We start from the raw sequence: 22,608 nt of genomic DNA, 5'->3' as shown, positions 1-22,608 counted from the left end.
TCTAACTCTTCTCAGCAAAATGGGTATAATGACATTGGGTTACTTTCCAGGGCTCTCAGCCAGAGCTGCAACATTGGTATAATAATGATGGGCTTTACCTTCATTAACAGAGAAATTGTTTAAATGTTTACAAATTCAGGGTGCAAAAGGATATTTTTGGTGTGATATCAATACCTGTGTTAGAAAGATCATGAATTGTTGTTGTAGTGTATTGGCCCTCCAGGGGCTTGCCATACCAGGAACTGCTGAGTCAGCCCCAGGCTGTGGCAGTTTCAGTTCCAGGCCTGCCTTACAAGCAACACCCAAGCAGCACCCTGCTGTGGGCCTTGTTCTCTGTATATAATTAGTTATAGTAAGTTCTTGTTATTGTGAGATCCTCTGTGTGGCCTCTTCCTTCATGATACTTTTCACTGGCGACGAGGATGGGATACTGAGGCACACAGAGTGTTTTCTTCATACATTAGAGGCTTAAAGGTAGAGAACATTGCTCCTTAGACTGGATTAGGACATCCGCTTGGGCCTTGTGGAAACCACTGCGAAGCATTCCAGGTCAGAGTGTATATTGTGGAATATGGCCACCCAAGGGCATCTTGAAGAATTTAATCCTGCAGGTCCCAGCAAGTGGGAATGTTATGCAGCCAGGGTGGAGTTTTATTTGGCAGCAAATGGCATTACAGAGTCAGAAGAAGCGTGCTGTGTTACTCAGTGTCTGTGGGCCAGACACCTTTGACCTAGCCCAGGCCCTCGTAGCAGCAGCAAAACTTGCTAATACATCTTATGAGGATATCCTGAATGCTTTACAAGGACATTTCTCTCCAAACTGTCTGAAATAGCACAACATAATTCTTTCTACAAACAAAATCAGGGCCCAACAGAGAGTATGTCACTGTATGTTGCTGAACTTAGACACATGGCGAAACACTGCAATTTCCTAAACCTTGAGGAGACGCTGCATGATCGCCTGGTCTGTGGGTTGCATGATGAGGGCCTGCAAAAGTGTCTGTTTTTAAAAGGACAGCTCACGTTCAAGACTGCATTAGAGGAAGCTCTGGCTACAGAAGCAGCAGCAGCAAGCGCCCGAGAAGTGCACTTGGCAATAAACTTGCCCTGTTCAGAAACCCAGCTGGCTAAAGATCCAGATCAACAACTTCTAGAGATCCACAGGATGCAGTGCAAATGCTCATCAACCAGAGTAGGTGCTGCAGGACCTCCAAGATCCAGACAAGTTTCTCCAGTGAAATGTAAGAGCTGTGGCGGATCCCATGATGCCATGTGGCCTGCCATTTCAAAGGTGCACAGTGTTGGTATTGTCAAAAAGTTGGGCATATTGAGCAAGTATGCCAAGCCAAAGCGGTAGCAGCCGCCCCCAGAAGTGCAGTGGAAAGGAAAACATCATCAAGGACACAAAGCAGTACCACACACACTGTACAGAAGTTTTCCACATATGACAACACAACACAGAGGAGGTGATTAACCACATCAAGCCAGGGTTGCAGTACTCCGCCAATGTGAGGAAGGTGAAGGTGACAGTCACCATCCAGGGCACCATCCAGGAAGTTGATTCGGCCTCAGGTTATACTATCACCTCACTGGAAACCTACCAGCAAATATTTCCTTGTGGGGCCCACAAATTGTCCCTTTCCACTCCAAACTTACTGATTACCAGGAAAATCAGGTTCCAATAAAGGATGTCTGTGAAGTTGAGGTGCATTACCAAACTTTCCATGGAACTTCACAGTTATTGGTTGCTCAAGGGCATCGCACCAGTCTCCTTGGCTTAGACTGGTTTGAGCCATTGGGCATTGTTCTTACGGGGGTCCACCAGATTGGTGAATCATTATGGGATAGCATCCTAAATGATTTCAAAGCTGTTTTTGATAAAGGTCTTGGTAAATATAAGGGGCCTCCTATTTCGTTGTTCTTGGATCCTACTGTGGCTCCCATCCGTATGAAACCCCATCGTGTTCTGTTTGCACTTAGAGCAAAGATTGATGCTGAACTTGATCTCCTCATAGAGCAAGGCATCTTGGAGCCAGTGACACACCCTGCATGGGAGACACCCATTGTCACTCCATTGAAGGCCAGTGGTGACATCCGCATTTGTGGTAACTACAGGTGCACTGTCAATAAAGCCCTGCATTAGCATCCATATCCAATCCCAGTGGTGAGTCATCTTTTGGCATCACTTTCACAAGGAAAAGTTTTTGCAAAGTTTGATCTGGCCCAGGCCTATCAGCAGCTGTCTGTGGATGCTGCTGCCGCCGATGCTCAGACTATCACCACTCATCGTGGAGCATTCAGAGTAAAACGCCTCCAGTTTGGTGTTTCAGTGGCCCCTGGAATTTTTCAGAGCTTACTGGAGGACATTCTCAAAGGAGTAGCAGGTGCCATACCGTATTTTGATGATGTCTTGGTTGCTGGCAACTCTATTGCTGAACTTGCCCCATGGGTGTAGGATGTACTGCACCATTTTGCTGTTGCTGGTCTCCGGGTCAAGCATGAGAAATGTGTATTTGATGTTTCCCAAATTGAATTCCTTGGCTACAGTATTGATGCCTCTGGCATTCCGCCTACCCCAGAGAATTTAAAGCAATTCATGAAGCTCCGGTGCCCTGTAATAAACAGGAACTCCAAGCCTTCTTGGGACTCTTGAATTTCTATCACACCTTCTTGAAACATAAGGCTACAGTGGCAGAACCATTGCATCACCTTCTTGACAAGCATGCTGCATGACAGTGGACAGCCCGGAATGATAAGGCTTTCCGTGATGTAAAACACCTGTTATCGTCTGATAGTGTCTTGGTGCACTATGATGAACGGAAGCCCTTGATTCTCACATGTGACGCATCTCTATATGGTATTGGAGCTGTCCTGAGCCACCAACTTGAGGACTCTCGTGAGGTGCCTCTCGCTTTCTACTCCAGAACAATGTCTTCAACAGAACGGAATTATGCCCAAATTGATAAGGAAGCCCTGGCTATTGTGGCTAGTGTAAAAAAAAATTCCATGACTATGTCTGTGGTCGACCATTCACTATTGCCACTGACCACAAGCCGTTATTGGAATTGTTTGCCCCTAACCAGCAGATGCCTCAAATATCTCCACACATGTTGCAGTGGGCGATTTTCCTGAATGCGTACAATTACACATTGCAACATCGGCCTGGCAGGAGCATTGCCCATGCTGCCTTCTTCTCTCTCCTGCTGGGGTTGATGAAACCCCTCTGCTGGATGTGCTGTTGTTAGAGTCATTACCGGAACCACCCCTCCATGCTGGGAATATTGCCACTGCGTCGTACAAGTGTTTTTATATTGTTTTAAATGTTTAATTTGTGTTTAAATTGTTTTTAAAAGATGTGTTCTAAATTTGTATATGTGTTTTTAGGTATTGTAAACCGCCCAGAGAGATACAATAAATAAATAAATAAAGGACCCAGTTCTTGCCCATGTTCTCAACTGGGTGTGGAGGGGATGGCCATTAGGGAAGCTTGAGGAGAAATTCAGACCATTTGTATCCAAACAACATGAACTATCAGTGCACAAGGGATGCTTCCTGTGGGGAAATAGAGCTGTCATTCCTACTGTGTTGAGACATCAGGTGTTGGAGGCCCTACATGTCGGACATCCTGGTATAGTGCGAATGAAGGCTCTGGGGCGCAGTTATGTATGGTGGCCCAAGATGGACAGAGAGATTAAAGAATGAGTCAAGAGATGTGAGGTGTCAGGTTTCAAGACCAGCTCCACCACATGCCCCAGTGCACCCATGGGAATTGACAAAAACGCCATGGTCACAGCTTCATATTGACTTTGCAGTCCCTTCCAGGGACAAACTTTCTTGATTGTTGTTGATTCATACTCTAAATGGTTAGAAGTGGTTCCGGTATCATCAGTGACATCTCGTATTGTTATCAAGACCTTACGCAGGCTTTTCACAACACATGGGTTGCCAAACACCATTGTCTCAGACAATGGGGCCCAGTTCACATCTGTGGATTTCCGCACATTCCTGGATAATGGACTGATTCGACATGTCGCTTCAGCCCCTTTTCATCCAGCAACCAATGGCCAGGCCAAGAGGATGGTCAGGACAACAAAGGATGCATTGAAACGGATTGTAGAAGGTGACTGAAGTTTTCTCCTGACACAACACATCATACCTTGTGCCACAACTGGAAGGAGCCCAGCTGAGCTATTAATGAACAGATGACTAATGACTCTGCTTGATCGGTTGCATTCTGACTTGACCAAGGACTGACCAAGGGAGTCCGTTGCAGTTCAAGAACCTGCATGGGTGTTCACCCCAGGTGACCTGGTGTATGTCAGGAACTACGGTGCTGGTGAAATGTGATTCCTGCCAATGTGACCCAAGCCACGGGCCCATTGTCCTACAGGGCTCAAACATCAGATGGCCATGTGTTACGTCGACATGTGGACCAGATGAGAGGACAAAGCCCAGTTCCATCAGTTCTCTCTGAGGGTGCTAGAAATACACAAGTAGAAAGAGAAAATAAGCCAGTGGCTGCTCCTGAAGCCGGACAAGAGCAGTTGCGCCTGGACCCTGAAGTGGACCAGCATGAACCAGAGCCAAATGGGGAACTAGGCGATGCTCCATCAGCTTCAATGCAAAATTGTTGTCGATCGACCCACACCAGTGCTTGTCCCAAGTATCTTCAGGACTATGAGAGCCAGGGGGGAAGGGTGTAGTGTATTGGTCCTCCAGGCTTGCCATACGAGGAACTGCTGAGTCAGTTCCAGGCTGTGGCAGTTTCAGTTCTAGGCCTGCCTTACAAGCAGCACCATGCTGTGGGCCTTGTTCTCTGTATATAATTATAGTAAAGTTCTTGTTATTGTTAGATCCTTTGTGTAGCCTCTTCCTTCATGATACTTTTCAGTTGTCTCTGCTACTACCTTTTATTTTTGGGTTGTTACACTTTCCTCTAATCATAGCTACACTCAAATCCTGGATACCTGAATTGTTTTCTATAGGGCAGCAATCACTTCACCAGGGAAGAACAGCATAAAAGGCTGAAAAACAAAACAAGAAGTTGGTTTGCTAGAGGCTAGACAATGGGTGTTTCACTCTTGTCTTCTCTTTGTCTGATTGGCTAGATCTGCTTTCTTCAGTGTTTGCCATTGTGTGACTTCAGTCAGTGGCTAAATCACTGAAAGGCTAGATAGAGCAGGACAATAATTTCTCACAAGACAAATGAGGAGTATGGTGCTTGCACATTTTACCTTGTATCTTGGATTGCGGCCTATTGCTGAAATAAAACACAAGCACCATTCATTGGGTTAAATCATGGGCCACTTTATTAAACGGAATCAATTATAATAATGAACCTGCAGAGGGGAAATCAAGTGTGGGAGCATTCTGATGATCCAGGCAAAGCCTGCTTGCAGCCATAGGGCAACCAAACCCTTGCCTGAGCCCGGGGCTGCCCTGTGCCAGACTCCAGCTGAGGCCACGCCCTGTAGGGGGTCCAACCCGCATCACCGCCCCCCGAAGCCCTGAAACTCTGAGCGGATGAGGCACGTTGGCCCCAAAGGCAGCCCGTGTTCTGCCCCCGGGCCGTATAGCCCTGAGCTGCAGGCCCCCGGACCGCCAATCACCCCCAAAGGTGCCTAAAGGTGTCACCTAGCTGCCCTTTCCCTTTTAACCTTTCCCCTGCACTTCCTTGCCACAAAAGGGGGACAAGCCTCTGCTTAGTCTCCCTTTACCCCACACCCGATAAGAATCTTGTGCAGACCCCACTGCAGGTCCGTCAAGAAGATGCCATCGTTGCCTCACAAACTGCATGTCCTCACGTGCCTGCCACTGAGGGCCTTGCCCTCCAGCAGATGACCAGAGGCTATCGTAGCCCCAACTGCATGTCCTCACATGCCTGCCACTGAGGGCCTTGCCCTCCATGTCTGACCACGGCAGACAACCAGAGGCTATCATGGCCTCAACCGCATGTCCTCACATGCCTGCCACTGAGGGCCTTGCCCCTGAGTAACCAAGGTCATTCCCACCCAGGGGAATGACCACCACCTGCGGGACCTTCCGCACTCAACCCTGCTGGAACAACATGGGTAGGGACCATCCCAGTGCATACTCTGTTGACCCAGCCACCAATCCATGGCCCACCATCAAAGGCCCAGCTGTGAACCAATGTGCATTTGCGGCCCCAAGGCCAGCCTATAAGATCATGCCATGGCTGCAGAGTAGGCTGCACATCTGCTCCATCCCCATCCAGCAACCTGCCAAAAACAGAAACAATCGTGAACAGTTGGGTCCTGGACCTTCAGACTCGGCCCAGGGGTGAATGCACTCCAGGTGCCCCATAATTCCACCTTCCGACGGCCTACACCTGCATATACCACACCAATTGCCCAGGTAGGCAATTCCCCTGCCGGGTATGCAGCCCCAATTCCATAGGAGCATATCCCCCAAAACCCCATGTGTCTGCTCCCAGGCTCTGCGACGCTAGGCCAAAACTTTATGAGGGAAGATCCCTCCCCCTGAGTATCAGGCAACCGGGCCTGTAGCTACAGGCCAAAAAACACTGTGATGCCCTCACGGGATAAGTTTCCAGTCTCGGGGCAGGATAAAATAATGGTGTGCCTCTTGTGCCCCTGGTCTGCCCGGAAACAAACTTCGGACAACAGGATAGCTCGTAGGGAAGTCTGACCTGGACCCAAACACTCCCGCCCTCCATTCGGAAGGCTCCAAAATTAAGTGTGAGGGCCGCTGCCCGCAACTGCTGTTCACAGGGCACCTCCCTGAACAACAATCCCTGGCGGGTCAGGTGAACACGGAGGATGAGGATAAGGGGTACGGTGGTGTGCATGGGCCAGCACATGAAATATCCCAAGCCATCTGAATGGTCCCAAAGCCCCCCTGCCAGCCTACCTTGCAACACACTGACGGACAGGCGTTACTCCTACCATCTATGATGAATTCCTGCGCGTGATTCATAGGAATAGGCCACACTTTGCATAGCCCCTGCCGGCCCCTAACTCCTGCCCTCTGATAGCTGATGAGCATGCTGGGGCAACAGATAGGCATATGGCCATCTCCCAGTGTGTGGTATGGGACTAGCAGTTCTTCCCCCCAGAGTTGTTCCCTCTTCTAACTAAAAACACCATTGACACACTGTCGGAAAGGGGGGGGCACGCCTCAGGTTGGCGCATAAGGCAGCCAAAAAACAAAAACAAAACAAACCCTGAAGCTGTGGTAAGGCTGTGACATCCCTGTTATAGCACCATAAACCCCACCGTCGAAGGCCCCCAACACCTGAAGGGCAGAAAGCAAACACTTTCCCAGCCCCTGAAAACTCCAGGATCTTGATCTGCAACGGTTCAAGCCCTTTTCTCAGGCAGCCTGCAGCCCTGGGTCCAAGAGACAATCTTAATACCCTGGAAGGTGAACCCTAGGGCAGGATCCTCCATTTTCCCAGCTGCCAAAGGAACCCCCCAGTTCATAGCCACGCCATAAACTTTGCCATCAGGTGCTAACATGCACCCAAAGTCTGCCCTACCCGTGAACTGTAAATCATGAAAGTAGTGCCCCACTGCTTCTGAGCCCTCTCGTCTCCTGACTGTCCCTTCCAAGAAGGAGCTGAAGTGCTCCATACAAGAATACAGCAGCCCATAGGTAATGCTCTGCTGCATAGTCGACCTAAAAGGCAAAACTCAACATCCGGCAATGCAGGCAGATTAGCTGCCACCCTTGCCCATAAGGCACCTCTGCTACAGGCGCGCACCATATTGAATGCAGTGTAGTGCACTGTGCATAGTCTATCTGGTATGAAGCCATTACTGACTGACCGCACTTGTATGACGGATGATGAATCAGGTAGACTCCGCCCACTGCCACATTGGGCACTATGGAGGGGCATTGTGAGAGCAGACGTAGGGGATGATGGGAAGGGGCCAATAACTCTGCCCAACTGTATGTCTTTATCAATCATCCCCTGGACCAGTGCGTCTGTACCTAAGACTGATTTAAGATTGCCGGCCATAAGGGCAAGCTGGGAGCCACTGTATAGGATCCAGAAAAAAAAAGCCTAATAAAGAAAACCACATCATAAATGAGTCTCCCCATAAACTGGGCAGTCTGCCAGCAAGGTCCGTAGCACCTCGAGCTTAGCTGGAAAGGGACACTTTCCTTGAGCAGCCTCTGCTATCCTTCTGGCTTGTTGTTGTGACTTTAATTGCGGGTTCATATTCAGCAGTTATTAGATGGCATGGAGTTGAGCAATGTCATCTTCTATGTCTGCAGATCAAATGACTCTTAAAAGCACAGGACTAGTGGCCTGTAAAAAGGTAGCCATCTTATCTACAGCCAGTTTGCAAACTAGCTAAAGAGAAGATGCAAGCAAATGTGCAGCCTGTACATGATCACTGAAAAGAATTCCATTATGTTTAAATAATTTACTCAGAGAAAAAAGAGTTGGACCAGTTCTATGCATACTTACTTATGAGAAAATCCCACCGAGTGTATTGTTACTTCTTCCCCACGGAAGGGTGCACATGATTGCACCCATACAGCAGAATCCTAAGTATGTTTACTCAGAATATCACAGGTTAAATGGGTCTCTGGACTGAGGTTTATAGGTCTTAACTAATGGAAAGGTTTGTATATTTTTACCTGGGTTTTGAAGAAAGTATTTGGGGAGGGGAAGCTTGACAGTGAAAAGAGGAGGTGAGGTTGCAGCACTAACTGGGATCCCTACTGGCCCCTGCAGCCTCCTTTCTGTCTCCAGCTGCCACCTGCCCTCCCCAAAAAGCCTCTGCTCTTCGTAATCACATTGCATTGTTCCAATCCAAATGGCCTCCAACTGATGGCCACCATATGTCTCTCCCCAAATGCTCTGGGACGAAACAACACCCCCATTATCTTTTAGAATATATCTCAGAATATTGCCACGTTGTAACAGAGCATCTTTCTAAGGTACAGGCAAATTTTGCCCCTCTCATCCTAAGTTCTCCCTAATTGACTAACCCCCTCCAAACTTTCCTGGTTTGCAAAGACAGTGTGGAAGTGGAATGGCCTTTTCAGTACATCCCTTAATAAAAGCATCCCCACACATGGCTGTCCAGCTGCCTCTCTAGGTAATTGGTAAATGAAAAGGAACATTCGGTTTAAACTAAAAATACACTTCAGTATCAAGAAAAGGAGTCTATTCCTATTTCACTTTCTGTAGTGGGCGAGGGGGCCCCCATAGAAGTATCTCCTGGCCCTAACTGGAGGTGCTGAGGGCTGAACCTGAGGACCCTCAGCATGCAAAGCAAGTGTTCTGTTACTGAGCTACAATCCTTCATCTCCAGGGTTCGAGATCCCTGTAAATGGTAGAATAATCCTAGCAATAAAACACATGAAGTGCATTGGCTATGTTTTCCACAGCTGGGGGTGGGCGTCTACCCTCCACCCTGGGGGCCCTTCCCTTCCCTTTCGGCCCACTTCGCCCTTTTTGGGTGGCATCCTGAGATTGAGCGTGTAGCTGGGTCTATTCCCTTCTGCTAATCCCCCCCCAGCCTATGCCCCATTGCAGAAGCAAGGGGCGTGCGTCCTTCAGAAAGGAAAGGTGGTAAGTGTGAGGAAGCACTAAAGGGGGGCCCAGCACCTTCACAGCCCAGCCAGACTGTGCCCTCTCATCATCCTGCACACCCCAGTCACCGACCCACTGGCTCCCTTGTCCAGCCCCAGACAATCCAGGCCTCCTGGGCCACCAAGTGACCAAATAGGGGGTGTGATGGAGCTGGTGCCCAGCACCCAATTCCCCTACTATGTGGTGAGGTGAGGGGCTGATGATTTTTCCCACCCACCCCCACGGGGATCCCCTTGAGGAACCCTCGAGGAAAGAAAGCAGCCAAAGGCTGCCTCGCCTGTGCTCTTGAGCCGCCCGTAATGCCTTGGATCTGCCGCCGCCTCTAGGCCTTGCCACCGCCGTGGGGAGTTGCCGCTGCCACCAGGCCCCACTGGGCCAAGAACCACGAGCCTCGATACCTCCAGAAGGCCTCCCCGGCCAGGAGCCCCACTGCCGCCGCTGCTTCCACTATGGGAGGGCCTCGCCGCCGCCACCAGAAGGCCTCGCCGCCAGAAGGCCTCGCCGCCGCCGCCGCTGTAGGGCCTTCCCAGGCCAAGGGCTCACCGCCTCAACACCGCCCAAGACAAGGCAAGCGAAGCCACGTGCGCCGGAGAGCTCCACGTGCGCTGAATGCGCCACACACGCCCTTAGAAGGCCTCGCTGCCGCCGCCACTGCCATTAGCCCTCCCGTGGCCAGAAGCCCCGCCGCCGTTGTAAGGCCTCTCTCGGCCGAAGCCTCGCCATTGCAGGGCTGCCGAGCTGGAAGCATCGCCGCTGTTGCCGACGCTGCAAGGCCTCACCGCGCCACAGGCCTTGCCGCGCCAAAAGCCTCGCCGCCAAAATTCAAAGGAGGGCGGGAGGCTGGCGGAGCGGCCTTAAATGGCCAGCAGCCCCGCCTCCCATTGCGTGCCACGCAGGTGCGCTAGCGCGCTGCGTGCACACACACATCTTCCACGATGGCGGCCTGGGCTTCGGCTGCGGCCGCAAACTCGCCCCTTTGCCCGGCATGTACCGGGTGCGGAACGGGATTCTACAAGTGCTAGAGACTTACTTTAAAAAAAAGAGTGGCAGAAACCTGAGAATTATGGCTTATATTGGAGAGGAACTGCCCCCCCATTGCTTCCTTCATGAATGCCCATGTCTCAATTGGCTCATAATCAGAAATCATTTGGCAATAACGGGTGGAATCTAATTATGCCCTTCTAGTGCTTGGAAGGGGTTTTGATCCAGCAAATGCCTTCAGTAATGGCAGGGATTTTCTCCAATTTCCCCTTCATCTTAGAAGCCTCCTGTGCCCCCAAAAATCTGTTCCAAAGGGTTGAGGGAGCCTGTAGGAACAGTGTGGAATGTAGAACAGGGGGAACATCATGTGGAAGTTGTCTCCCCTCCTATTTCATTAGTAGAGTTGTTCATGGAACCAGTATCTCTTCCTATGAATGGAAGGACATAATTAGATTCCAACTAACTCTGCAAATATGGCTTACAGTGGCCTACACTGTGAATCTGTAGGGGAATAATATGTAAAAGTGAATATCTAGGGGGATAATATGCAGATTGAGTTCTGGCTTTTGGGAAGTGTTTGAACTACATTCCCTTTTGCTAATGGTTCCATGATGTGAATTTCAATGGGTGTTTCTTGCTGTGTCCTCCTCCATACAAATAAAGAAAGGCAGAATCATTTCAGGGGAGGAGGTGAAGTAAGTTGCAATTATTTGAAACTATTAAAAAAAGAGAAGTTCAGTAATTCTGATCCTAAAATTATTGCTGAGATATTCTTTTAGATATCGCCTTTTAATAATGATTTTTTAAAATTAAAGTTCTAAAATATAGTTACGGAACTAAGGTAAAATAACATATCTTTTTGGAAATGTCTAGCTGTTAAGACATGCAAGATGGTTTCCATCATGTATGTTTCACAGTAAATGACAATAAATGCTACACAAAATGCACTTACAGATTTGGCGAGTCAAAAAACACAGTAAGGCAACCCCTGAATAAAAAGAAACAAAAAGAATTTTCAACAAATAGAATGTATTTCCACATTAACAAAAGAGCTTCCCAAAGGTCATCAGTAGGTCAGCTACCCAGAGACAATAAAGAACAGCATTTTGATAATTATCTCTTTGATCTGCCTCTCACATTTATTATATATTTTAAACAAATTAGTTTTATAATCCAACCTTGAATCTTAATCATTTGTAACAATTTCCCATTTTATTTCACTGGGAATTATCCTTCCCCTCCCCCACATCTCATTCTCATACATTTATGATAAATAGGTTAGCAGCCTGATCCTATAGATTATTTTGTGTTACCTGACGTTGCCCAGTTCGGAATCATTCCTCTTTAAAATGGAGAACTACTGTTAGCTACATAATGAAATAGCTGTGTATGACAATGTTTTCTGTTCCTCACAAAATGCTTAAGGTACATAGGAAGTCCTACATATCTGTTCATTCAAATGGCAGAAGACCATATGAGATATTGTTTTCCTAATGCATGTGTGTGTGGAGGGTATGAATATTAGAAACATTTTTCTGTTGTCTAAGTATCAAGAGTTGCATGGATTGTTGAAACTGACAGGTTTTTGTGAAGGAGAATGTTGTAGATACCAAACAGAAGCTAGACTTCTTGGCTGCCAAATGTGATTGGCATAAACTGCTTATTTCAAAATGTGTTAATTATTCAGTTTCAGCAGAATTGTTTTCTTTCACACATGATTGGTGGCTGTGATGACCATTTTGATGAGCTACTTATAACATTATTAGGATATTTTTGTTATTTGTTTTGGTTTCTGAAGCCTTGCGGGTGGGACAGCTTTCCCATCACAACCAAAGCATTTTTTTGTATATGACAGCTGAAAAATGAAATAAATAACTTACCAGGTCTACCTCCTTCCACTAGATGCTCATAAATATAAGTTATGCAAGCTCATGCATAATGATAGGTTAAGAATGCTCTTTAGGACATTAAAAGTTAGCTACTATGGTCCAGCAAAAAATATTACACAAAAAAAGATTAGTTGGGTAGAAGGGATGTAAGGATAAGAGCATGATATTGTGTTATACCCTGCATGAATCATTTCTGTAGTGGTATATATTTTATGTGTTTTTGATTAAACAAAGGTGAATAACAGTTGTTCCATAACTGCTATTTTTTGTTTGTGCTTAGTCCAACTCTATGTGTTGCTTGCGTATGTACTTTTGCAAATGGTGTAGTGGTAAATTCTGAAGTGCAGACAGACACTATTGATGACACACACACCCAGCCAGCTCCCCCTAGCCACATCATTTCTAAGACTATACAACAAAAAAAAGCATTTGTGACCAGTGCAGACATAATGGCTTTAATAACAAGCCAGCTTTTTTTCTCACCCGCCCCTTTTGTTCATCATCCAGCCTGATGAAGAGCTCTGTTGGGCTCAGTATTCTATGACATTTTGGTTGGTCACAATAAAGAGAGCTTGGACTTTTCCAAAATAAATGTGATTGTTTAACCCTTAGCCTTGCTTGCTAATGTAACCTACCTCTTCCTCTGCTTAGTCTATTTGATTGGCTTCTGATAAAAGCTTATTTATTTGGCATGCTGAGGATTGGCAGAGAGCACTCCCAAGAGATGACATCATCAACCCTGCTGTGAAATAAGTAGTGATGCTTCATTCTTGCCCATCCATACTCCATTATAGTAATGACTTCTGCAATTGTGTTCATTTAGCTAGTATATCAGCTTCAGAAGTTGTACTGGACCTCTTAATTCCAAACAAGCTATTATCTTTTTATGTAGAATATGTTCTGTTGCCATTCATTATTCTGGCAAGATACACGTTTGTGCTTTGGGAGGGGGGGGGATGGCATTGTTCTGGTGATGGGCTCCTACCCGGCTGATCAATCTATTATTGTTACTGTTATTTATTTGTCACTTTCCTTTCGAATGCCACCCAAAATGACTTACAACAATAATAAAACACTGAAACCAATTGTAAGAATTAAATTTAAAAAACCTAAAAACACAACCATACAGATAAAAGACAGGCCTTAAAAAACCTGCCACACTAAAAAAGGCCACCGATATCTGAAGTCCTTCAAATTAAGGTAATATTTTTCTTGCACACCCCAGTATCTCTTTCCATCTGGAGGGCTGTTTGCTGAGAGGGAAGTGGTGGTAGAAGTTACCAGAAGGCAAAAAACACAACTGATCTACTCTTTAGGGCAGAGTAGGAACAGTTGGTCAAGGAAGGGTATAAGCCAGCTCTCCTGAGGCTCTCGCTTCCATCACGTGTCTATGAAATTTACTGATTTCATAGACAATTTGTGTTCAAATAATGCTTGCTACATGTCAGTATTATGATAGGTACTGCACAAGTTCATTACTTTGGATCACCCAGTGCATTCATATATCTATGGGCTGGAGCATTATGGGTAACTTAAAATGGTGACTGGCCACCACAAACACAAGCTGAGCTTGACTTTCATTCAAAATTGGCACTGCCACCTGCACCTGAAAAAATCTAAAAAGCATCCAAAGGCCTGGCGGGAAGGGTGGTGAATGGTGGCACAACTGGGTTGGGCTAGTTAGTGGCCCTTCCAAGTTCCTGGGGCCCTTGACCAGTGCCCAAACTGGTTGATTGTTGGCACAAGGCTAGGCTTGAATTATCAGAAACTGAGGATTCTGTAGTTTTGTGTCAGTACAAACAGAATGGTGGCAGCTTCCTCATCTTTAAGATACATAAAATGGAGGATTTTGCTGGGTTAAGGTTTTTTAAAGGAATTATTTTGATGAATTATTTATTCAAGGCATCTTTCCATTTTTGTTGCAATTTGTCTCTAAATGTTAGAGGCCAATACGTAAGAGTCACAGCTGGTGAGTTCACATGTTATATTATTCACATAAGTGCAGTTCATTTGATAGACTGAACTTGTGCTTCTCCTACCATCAGTTATTTCCCAATCCAGAGGGTATCTGTTGTGCATTTACATACTGTTTGACTTAAATTGACTGAAATTATCCTCTTTGGACCATTTTACATTAGCAAGATTGTTGGAATATATCCTTTACCAGGTGTGCCATCTGCTGCCCATAGCCATACATCCCTCCAGTGGAAAGCTGAGAAACCTAGACATCCCTGCAGCCACATTATTCTTTTATCTGTTTGAAAGATTATGCTCCAGGAACTTGGATAAGGCATGGCAAAAAAAGTTTTTTCCTTTTTTCTTGTTAAACCATTCTACATTCTTTTCTAAAGGCATTTTTCCCCAAAATGTTTTTGTTTCTGCAGCATCACATTAATAGCCTGAGTGCACATTTCAACAAGGTAGGAGAATTTCTACCATGAACTAGATCCATAATTTTATTACTGTATAAATATATATATTTAAGATGGAATTTTCTATGATCTTTTAAATACTTTTCTAAAGAAGATAGTAGAGTTTCCAATCTGTATGCTTTATTCAAGGTGCTTCGTTCTCAGTTTTTCTCCTTTCAGGATGAAGGCAGGGCCTGCTATCTTCGGTTTCATGGATTTTAACTATAGGTTACCTAGGAACACTACACTGATTCTAAACACTAGAATGGTGAACTTTGACCTTCTTCATAGCAGATGGAACATTTAGTGAGCAACTGGTAATGTGTAATGTTAACTTGTTTGCCTTTCTTAGCAACTAACAAAGGGGCAACATATGTCCTGTTCTTCAGCTTTACACAGACTGGAAATAGATGTTATTAAAATCACATTCTCCAAGCACCATGCAGTTGTAACATGAAATATTACGTTCATTAGAATGTGGTAAAATTTCCATGTATTGCCTTTGCAGCAACTGCACAGCATGTTTTAAAAATGAACATTAACAGACATTACACATAGCCACAGTTGTCAGTGTTTAATTAAGGAGGGTGTCTGCAATGTAGAATGTCACTGTTTGTAAATGTGTTATAAAAGGTTCAAATTAAAATGCTGTACAATTAGTTTGCATGACAAAATGACTTTTCAAGACCCCTACAATAGACAATTTAGAGAAATAACTATTCTGTGTTTAAAATACTAAAGGAGCAACAATTTAAGCAGATGGCAGTGGCTTTCCTCTTGATTATAACTTTGAGGCATGCTTTACTAAATGGAATCAGCGGGGTTCATTAAGGTCCCGTTTGATGTATCAGTATTATAAAAATACCATTTTAATTATCCTCAAACGTTGCAAGTTACCTCCATTTTCCTGCAATCAGAAGATGAGAGAAACCCTGTGAAGCAAATTAGTCCTAATTGAAAGAAGACTGATTAATATTTAAATAAGGCATTGTGTGAGGGATTCTGCCATGAGAAAAATAGGCTGAACATCTGAATTAATTGCATAGCAGGTTAAATTAAATTTCATATAACAGGCTAGAAGATGAGTTGGCACTGTGCTTTAGCAAGGAACACAATGGCTGAAATGCCAGGCTTTTCTTTCAGTCTTGGCTGGATTCCACCAAGGTCCTTGTAGCCCTTACCTCTTTGTTGTCTCTCTTTCAGTGCAAAGGTACTAACAGAAAATTGCAACTACATTTAAAAAAAATGTTAATCCCCCCCATTTTTGGAGGGGGAATTGGAGGGAGGGGAGATAACACCTGTCTACATTTTCTCAATTTCTTTTCCATGTTGGCTGCAAAACTAGGAAACATCAGTATCTTTTTTTTCACCCCTCTCTTCCACATTTAAAGAGGATTGATGACATAAAATACTAATGCCTGGAATTCAGTTAGAATTGTGCTATTAGTGGGTTATCGCTGTCTGACATTTTCATGTACAGGAGCATACATGTAGAGCCTGTTTAAAGTGATTGGGTTACTTAAGGGTCCCTGTTAGGGATACTTAATCCAACATAAATTACTTATGCACTTTGTTAGTGTTCAAAGAGAGAGTGTCACGTTGTACATGTTGGCAGTTTTCCAGTCAAGAGCTGTTAATTACTGTACAGCTCATGAATACATTTTGTGGTGATAGAAGGTGGGAAGGGGGCAGAGGAGGAGAAAAACTCTGTATCCATATTCTTAAAATGAATAGGTGAGAGGGCAGGTGGAGAAAATTATTCTGAAGTCATTTTCAATTTAGGAGTTACAATGTGGTTTGTTTTCATGTTAAAAATAAAAACAAATGACAGTACAGTTCCCTTAGGGGGAAAGTGCTTTAGCTTTAAAGAATCCCTGCCAAAAACAAACCATTATCTATTTGTTTAGTGATAAGAAAAAAGGATCTTCTCTAAAGGTTTCTTTCAGAGCCTCATGTCTTTGTGAAGTTCAAGGTTTGCTATGATACTGTTTGCTTATCAAATTGCATACAAGTGATAACTTGGGAAACTGCATAGAATGTATCTATAATTTCATTCAAGCATATGAGTCTATACGTATAGCCCTCTAAGATTGTTGTACTTACATAAGTAAATTAATTTTCTTCCCACAGTACAAGGAGTGGGGGGAATAAGCAAATGTTGGTTGATATCGTTACATGGCTTAACCTTGGCAGTTAACCCTAAGAAATACCGTTGACCAACTAAATATATTTAACGTGCAGTCACGTAGATCATGTTACTCCATTAGTAAGATAAAATAAATTATATTTTTTTAGCAAGCTGTCTGAATACTGTACAGATAAAGAGCCTTTTCTGCCCTTCATTTTTTGTGAAATGAAAATTAGGAGCAGCTAACATTGGTCCTAAAGTAGTATCTTTCTTTCACATAGTTATATAACATTTCTATTACTTACGGAGCTATCAATAGAAATTCCTTGTCAAGAACACATTTCATTTGCTATCTGTATTTTGAAAATAGCTTTGGGCACAAAAATATGCATCATTATGTTTATGCAAAGAAGCTGTTCTTTGCATGTGTCATTTATAAAGCTCAAGAGGGTGAGGGTCAAGGCTTTTTACAGACATCTAGCCCAGGTAAATGCAGATTGTGGGCTGTAGAAAATTTAACAGGCTGTTTAATAAGTTAACATACTCTTGTTATGGGTCATCTTAGCTGTGAAAAGTTATTTTTTCCTTTACTGGAATTTACCAGAATCAGTTTGAAGCCGTCCAAGAAAGTTCAGGTAATGCCTTTTCTCCAGTTGAGAATGACCTTTTTTGTAATCTATTGAAAATGTGAGGAGTAAGAGTGCAAAGCTCCAATAATCCAATATCTATTGGCACCTAAAAACATTGGACCTGGCAACTGAGGAAGAACTGTTTGTTTTTTCATTCCAATGTATGCTGTTTGTTGGATCTGTTATCACCATCATCTTACATTTCATTGAATGTGATCCCCCCTTCTGTTGCTGCACTTTATCTATCCCAATTACTATTTTATTTTTGAGATAATGGCCTGGCTTGTCTGACGTAAGGACCATGTGAATGTGTGGCTCCTGGTGAGGAGCTCCCAGCCACTTTGCTCCTTCCCATTATTTTTAGCACTGTGCTGCTTTGCACTGCGCCAAGCGGAGGTTTGAACTTGGGCTCATGGTTAAGGCCTCTCCTCCCTAACCGCAAACTGTAGCCAAGAACAAACCCTGGCTACAGCTCATGGTTGGTTAGATTGAAATACTGCATTCTCTTTAGATTCTTTTCTGCCTTGGGTTTGTAAGGAGTCTGCATTTTGGCTACAGTGTGTGATCCATGTCTTTCATCTCTCCCACAATGGGGAATAGAGTGAGGGAATAGAGTTTTGTTGATAAAGATGTCCTAAAGCAAAGCTGCTGGGAATGGCCGCTGGTTGTTTTGTTTCAACTGTAAAAAGAGTGTGTAAGAGCATGGGGGTTCCCATGCTTTCTTTCTATCATTGGTCAAAAATACATTGTCAATTTTTTAAAAAAAACAAACATTAAATGTATTAGAACAATAAAAATACTTTTACTAATTATAAAAACAAATGAGCTTACCATTGTGAAACAATCAAATTAAATTGTAGGAGATGGGGCCAAACAGCTCTCTCTCCTGCCCTTATAATGAAATGACCCCATAGAGAAATAATAATAATAAAAAGATAAACTGCCATCAACACAGTTGTATTCTTGGCTTCACATGGATGGTTTACTGGTATTCTTATTATTGGGTTTTATTCTCATTGTAAGTCGCTTCAGGATGATTTATTGTGGCAAGCAATACATAAATTCCATAAACTTTCCTAACGAGAAGGTATAAAGTTGACTGACTGGCTGTGGGCAAATAATAGGCAGCCATTGACTGGCAGTCCAAACCTACTTACTTCACTTCAATCTGTTGGTTGAGGCACTTTTTCTCAGACAGAAAGAAAAGAACCTGGGTCAAGGGACTGAGGGAGATGTAAAGTCCGGGAGCAAGGCAAGAGGCTTCAATCATCCTCACCCAATGTTCATTTTACCAAAGATGTACACTTTGTTTCATATGTGAATGGGACTAACATGTGAATGATGGCCTTCATGTCTAGTCTGGCCCTTGGGCACTAGACCGATTCTACACATATTGATCACTGCGCTCTGCCAGGTGAGGACCTCCTGCAGATACCATCTTATGAGGAGGTTCGTTCTGCACAATATAGGAAACGGACCTTTAGTGTGGGCACCTACCCTGTGGAATTGCCTCCCCTTAAATATTAGGCAGGTGCCATCTCTGCTATCTTTTCAGCACCTTTTGAAGACTTTCCTCTTTCAACAAGCCTTTTAAGTTGAGACCTATCCCAATCTGTGTCTGTGTTAGAATTGCTTGTTAATATGTTTTTAATAATGTTTTTAACCCTTTTTTAAAAGATGTTTTTAAAGCTTTTTAAAAAAAATGTTTTTAATGTTTTGTTTTAATGTATTTTAAGGTCTGTTTTTATGACGTTTTAAGTGTTTTTAGCTCTTCTGTTTGCTGCCCTGGGCTCCTGCTGGGAGGAAGGGTGGGATATAAATCAAATAATAAATAAAATAAATAAAGTCCTATTGCTTTGTCTAAATTGGTTTGGGATCCCTTAAATTTGTAGAACAGAATAAAATCCTGTCCTTTTGCCTTGTCCTAACAGAGTCTGTCCTGTCCTCACTACTGTGTCTTAAACAAACATGTTGGCCTAACATGTATTAAGCTGCTGCCTCCTAGGCCTATAAAGCACAAGTAATATAGCATACATATCCACAGGCTTTAAGTATCTGTGGGATAAGGTATAACAGAAAATACCCAATATTTTTATGCAGGCAAAAAAATAGCAACACAGAAACTCAAAACCACTTTAAAATTCAAAAATACCGACAAGAAACTCCAAAGCAGCAAACCCCCATACTGACAGGCACTCCAACACAATTCACTAAAAGGACCTTTAAAAGGGTCAGTGGTTACAACTTAAGATTCAAGCGCTACTGTGCCTGAATTGGCCTGTGGTTTTTCAGTTGAAAGCCATGGGGGTTAATTATAGTATTACATAATCATATTATAAATAATTAATTTGGGTTTTTTACTAATTATTATTTAGATTTCAACTTACTGATTATTAAGGTTATATCATTTTAGCTATAATATAATAATATGCAGACCAGTGCCTGGGTGCAGTGGTGGGATGGAGGCAAGAAAATAAGCTGAGCTTGAATCCTGGCAAGATGGAGACACTGTGGGTGAGTGTTTCCTATGTCCAAGAAATCGGTCAGTTGCCTGCCCTGGATGTGGTTTCACCTCCCTGAAGGAGCAGATACGCAGTCTGGGGTGCTTCTGGATCCAGCCCTGTCATTGGAGGCCCCAGTAGTCTCAGCTTGATAGACAAATGGTCAAAGAATGCCTCATCACTTTGTACGAGTTCAAATCACCAGGGCTCGATGAACTGCATCCTAAAGTCATGAAGGAATTGGCTGAAGAGCTCTTGGAACTACTGTCAATTACCTTTGCAATATCATGGAGGATGGGTGAAGTGGCGGATGATTGGAGGAGGGCTAAAGTTGTCCCTTTCTTCAGAAAGGGCAAAAAAAGAGGAACCTAGGAACTACAGACCAATCGGCTTGACATCAATCCCTGGGAAATTTTTTGGAGCAGATTATAAAGTGGTCAGTCTGTAAACACGTTGAAAACAATGCAGTGATTACTAGAAACCAATATAGATTTTTCAAGAACAAATCTCTATTATCCCAGAGTAGAGGACATGGAATAATGGGCTCAAATATTAGAGTGGTATGGCAATGGATCCAATTACCCAGGGAGGTGGTGAGTTCTCCAACACTGAAGGTATTCAAGAGGCAGCTGGACAGCTATCTGTTGGGTATGCTTTAAGGTGGATTTCTGCATTGAACTGGGAGTTGGACTCGATGGCCTTATAGGCCCTTTCGAACCCTTATTATTCCATGATTCTATGAATAATTTGGAGCTAGGGTAAAACGCAACTTGAAAAGAAAAGGTAAACTTGTTGATGACTGCAAGCTGAATTACATTTATAGGTGAATTATCATTTAATGTAAGAGTTGATCTGTACAGGCCTATACAGATCTGGACTACTCCAACTCTTGATGATGCGCAGCTGAAAATGGAAGTGGTCTTCCATTAAAAAATATTGTATTTAAAGTAATGTCAGTTCATAAGAAATTTGCCTGTGGCGTTTGATCTCTGGTGGCTGTTTACACATGCAAGCTTTAATTTGATGTTGTACCAACCAAGTAATTAACATGCATATAGAAATCCCCCTAAGAATATGAACTGCAAAGGCACCACTGAGAGTCACTGTGTGAATACTTAAGAAGGGAAAACGGTACAGTCTATCCAGGATTGTACCACCTCATAATGTACATGGGGTGAACATGTAGGAGTGTTCCTTCATGTTAAAATGGTCCCGCCACTTAAAGCTAGAATATCAGCAACAAGGCTGTAGCCTGCCAACACATTTGAATGAATGATTGAGAGTTTTCTCTAACTAAGCATTTCATAGCAGAGTGACTGCCAAAATATGTGCGATTGTCTTTACCTTGTATTTGTCTAATAAGATAGAAGAAATTGAATAAAATAAACATCACAGTGTTCAATGTCTCTATTGAAGGACGGAGATTCACTGTTCTAAACTATGGTTATGAACAGCTGACTGACCGTGAGAAACAATTTTTTCTGTTTTCTTTGTAATGTCTGATTATTTCCTTTTCTCTACATTTGTTGAAAGACATAATTAGAACATTTATATCACTAATGACTTTTAATGCACAATCAATAGTGTCTGTAATTATCCTGAAATGAAACTCTTAATACAAAGAGCTTATTCTTCAAATTAGGGAGTACAGATGCAAAGATGTATAGTTTATTCCAGCCTTTTGTGTGTGTGCTGGAAGGTCTTAATCCATAGGAAATTGTATAATTTGCTAGATTTCTAGTCCTATATGATTTGCCTGAGCAAGAGCTGTTCACAAACCCAGATCCTCTTTTAAAGTTATATATGATAATTTGATCATAGGAATGATCAAGCCCTGATTAGTGAAATTTCTGGAAAACACCATCACAGTGTTTTTAAACCAGTTTAGGTGGCAGCCCCTTTTCCACTTGAATCATAGGAAGCTATGAGAAACCATTCAAATTAATATGTTTATTGTTAACTTCAGGAAATAAAATTGCAACCTGTGACTACAGGTTACCCCTCCCCCCCAACACAGAGACACAAGTGATTTGTTTGGTGGTTTGTTCTTTTATTCACTAATAGGCAAAAAACCTTGCGGTTTAAGAACGTACCTATAGCCCACAGATATTTCTATCAAACTTTAAAAAGCAGGGAAATTGGGCAGCTATAGTAAATGCACCAGGGGAGCAGGAGACCTGACCTCCTGTCTGAGATATTGGACTGCCCTACAAATTTGTCAGAATGCAAACACAACACAATTTGGGTTGGTCTTTCACAGTCCAATCCACTTGCTGTGTAGCTTGGAAGAATTTGGTAACATGTGCCTCTGAGCATATGGTGAGTGGTGGCAACACCTGCAATCAGCCCAAATAATCGAAAGAAGACATGTGCTGTGCTGATCTTGTTTTAGCAGGAAGGAAGCAACATTATTAAGACAGTTGATATAGTTCAGATGGTCAGTTTAAATATTTCTGATTTACTTTGCAATTTTAATG

General features: G+C 43.6%; 1 protein-coding gene across 17 annotated transcripts in view; it reads left to right on the top strand.

The window, feature by feature from the left end:
• TOX (thymocyte selection associated high mobility group box) overlaps positions 1 to 22,608 on the top strand; it is a 348,499-nt gene that overhangs the window by 74,216 nt on the left and 251,675 nt on the right. For 4 of the 17 annotated variants that reach the window (XM_061599530.1, XM_061599521.1, XM_061599512.1 and 1 more), the window contains one exon: positions 14,847 to 14,882. The exons of the other annotated variants lie outside the window; for them this stretch is intronic. In XM_061599530.1, coding sequence (XP_061455514.1) covers positions 14,847 to 14,882 — 36 coding nt within the window. The remainder of the gene's footprint in view (positions 1 to 14,846; positions 14,883 to 22,608) is intronic. 17 annotated transcript variants of the gene reach the window in all.

The sequence above is a fragment of the Rhineura floridana genome, chromosome 1, assembly GCF_030035675.1.
Source record: "Rhineura floridana isolate rRhiFlo1 chromosome 1, rRhiFlo1.hap2, whole genome shotgun sequence".
Lineage (NCBI taxonomy): Eukaryota > Metazoa > Chordata > Lepidosauria > Squamata > Rhineuridae > Rhineura > Rhineura floridana.
Note: the sequence above shows the minus strand (reverse complement) of the source record. Positions and strands in the feature narration are given on the sequence as shown.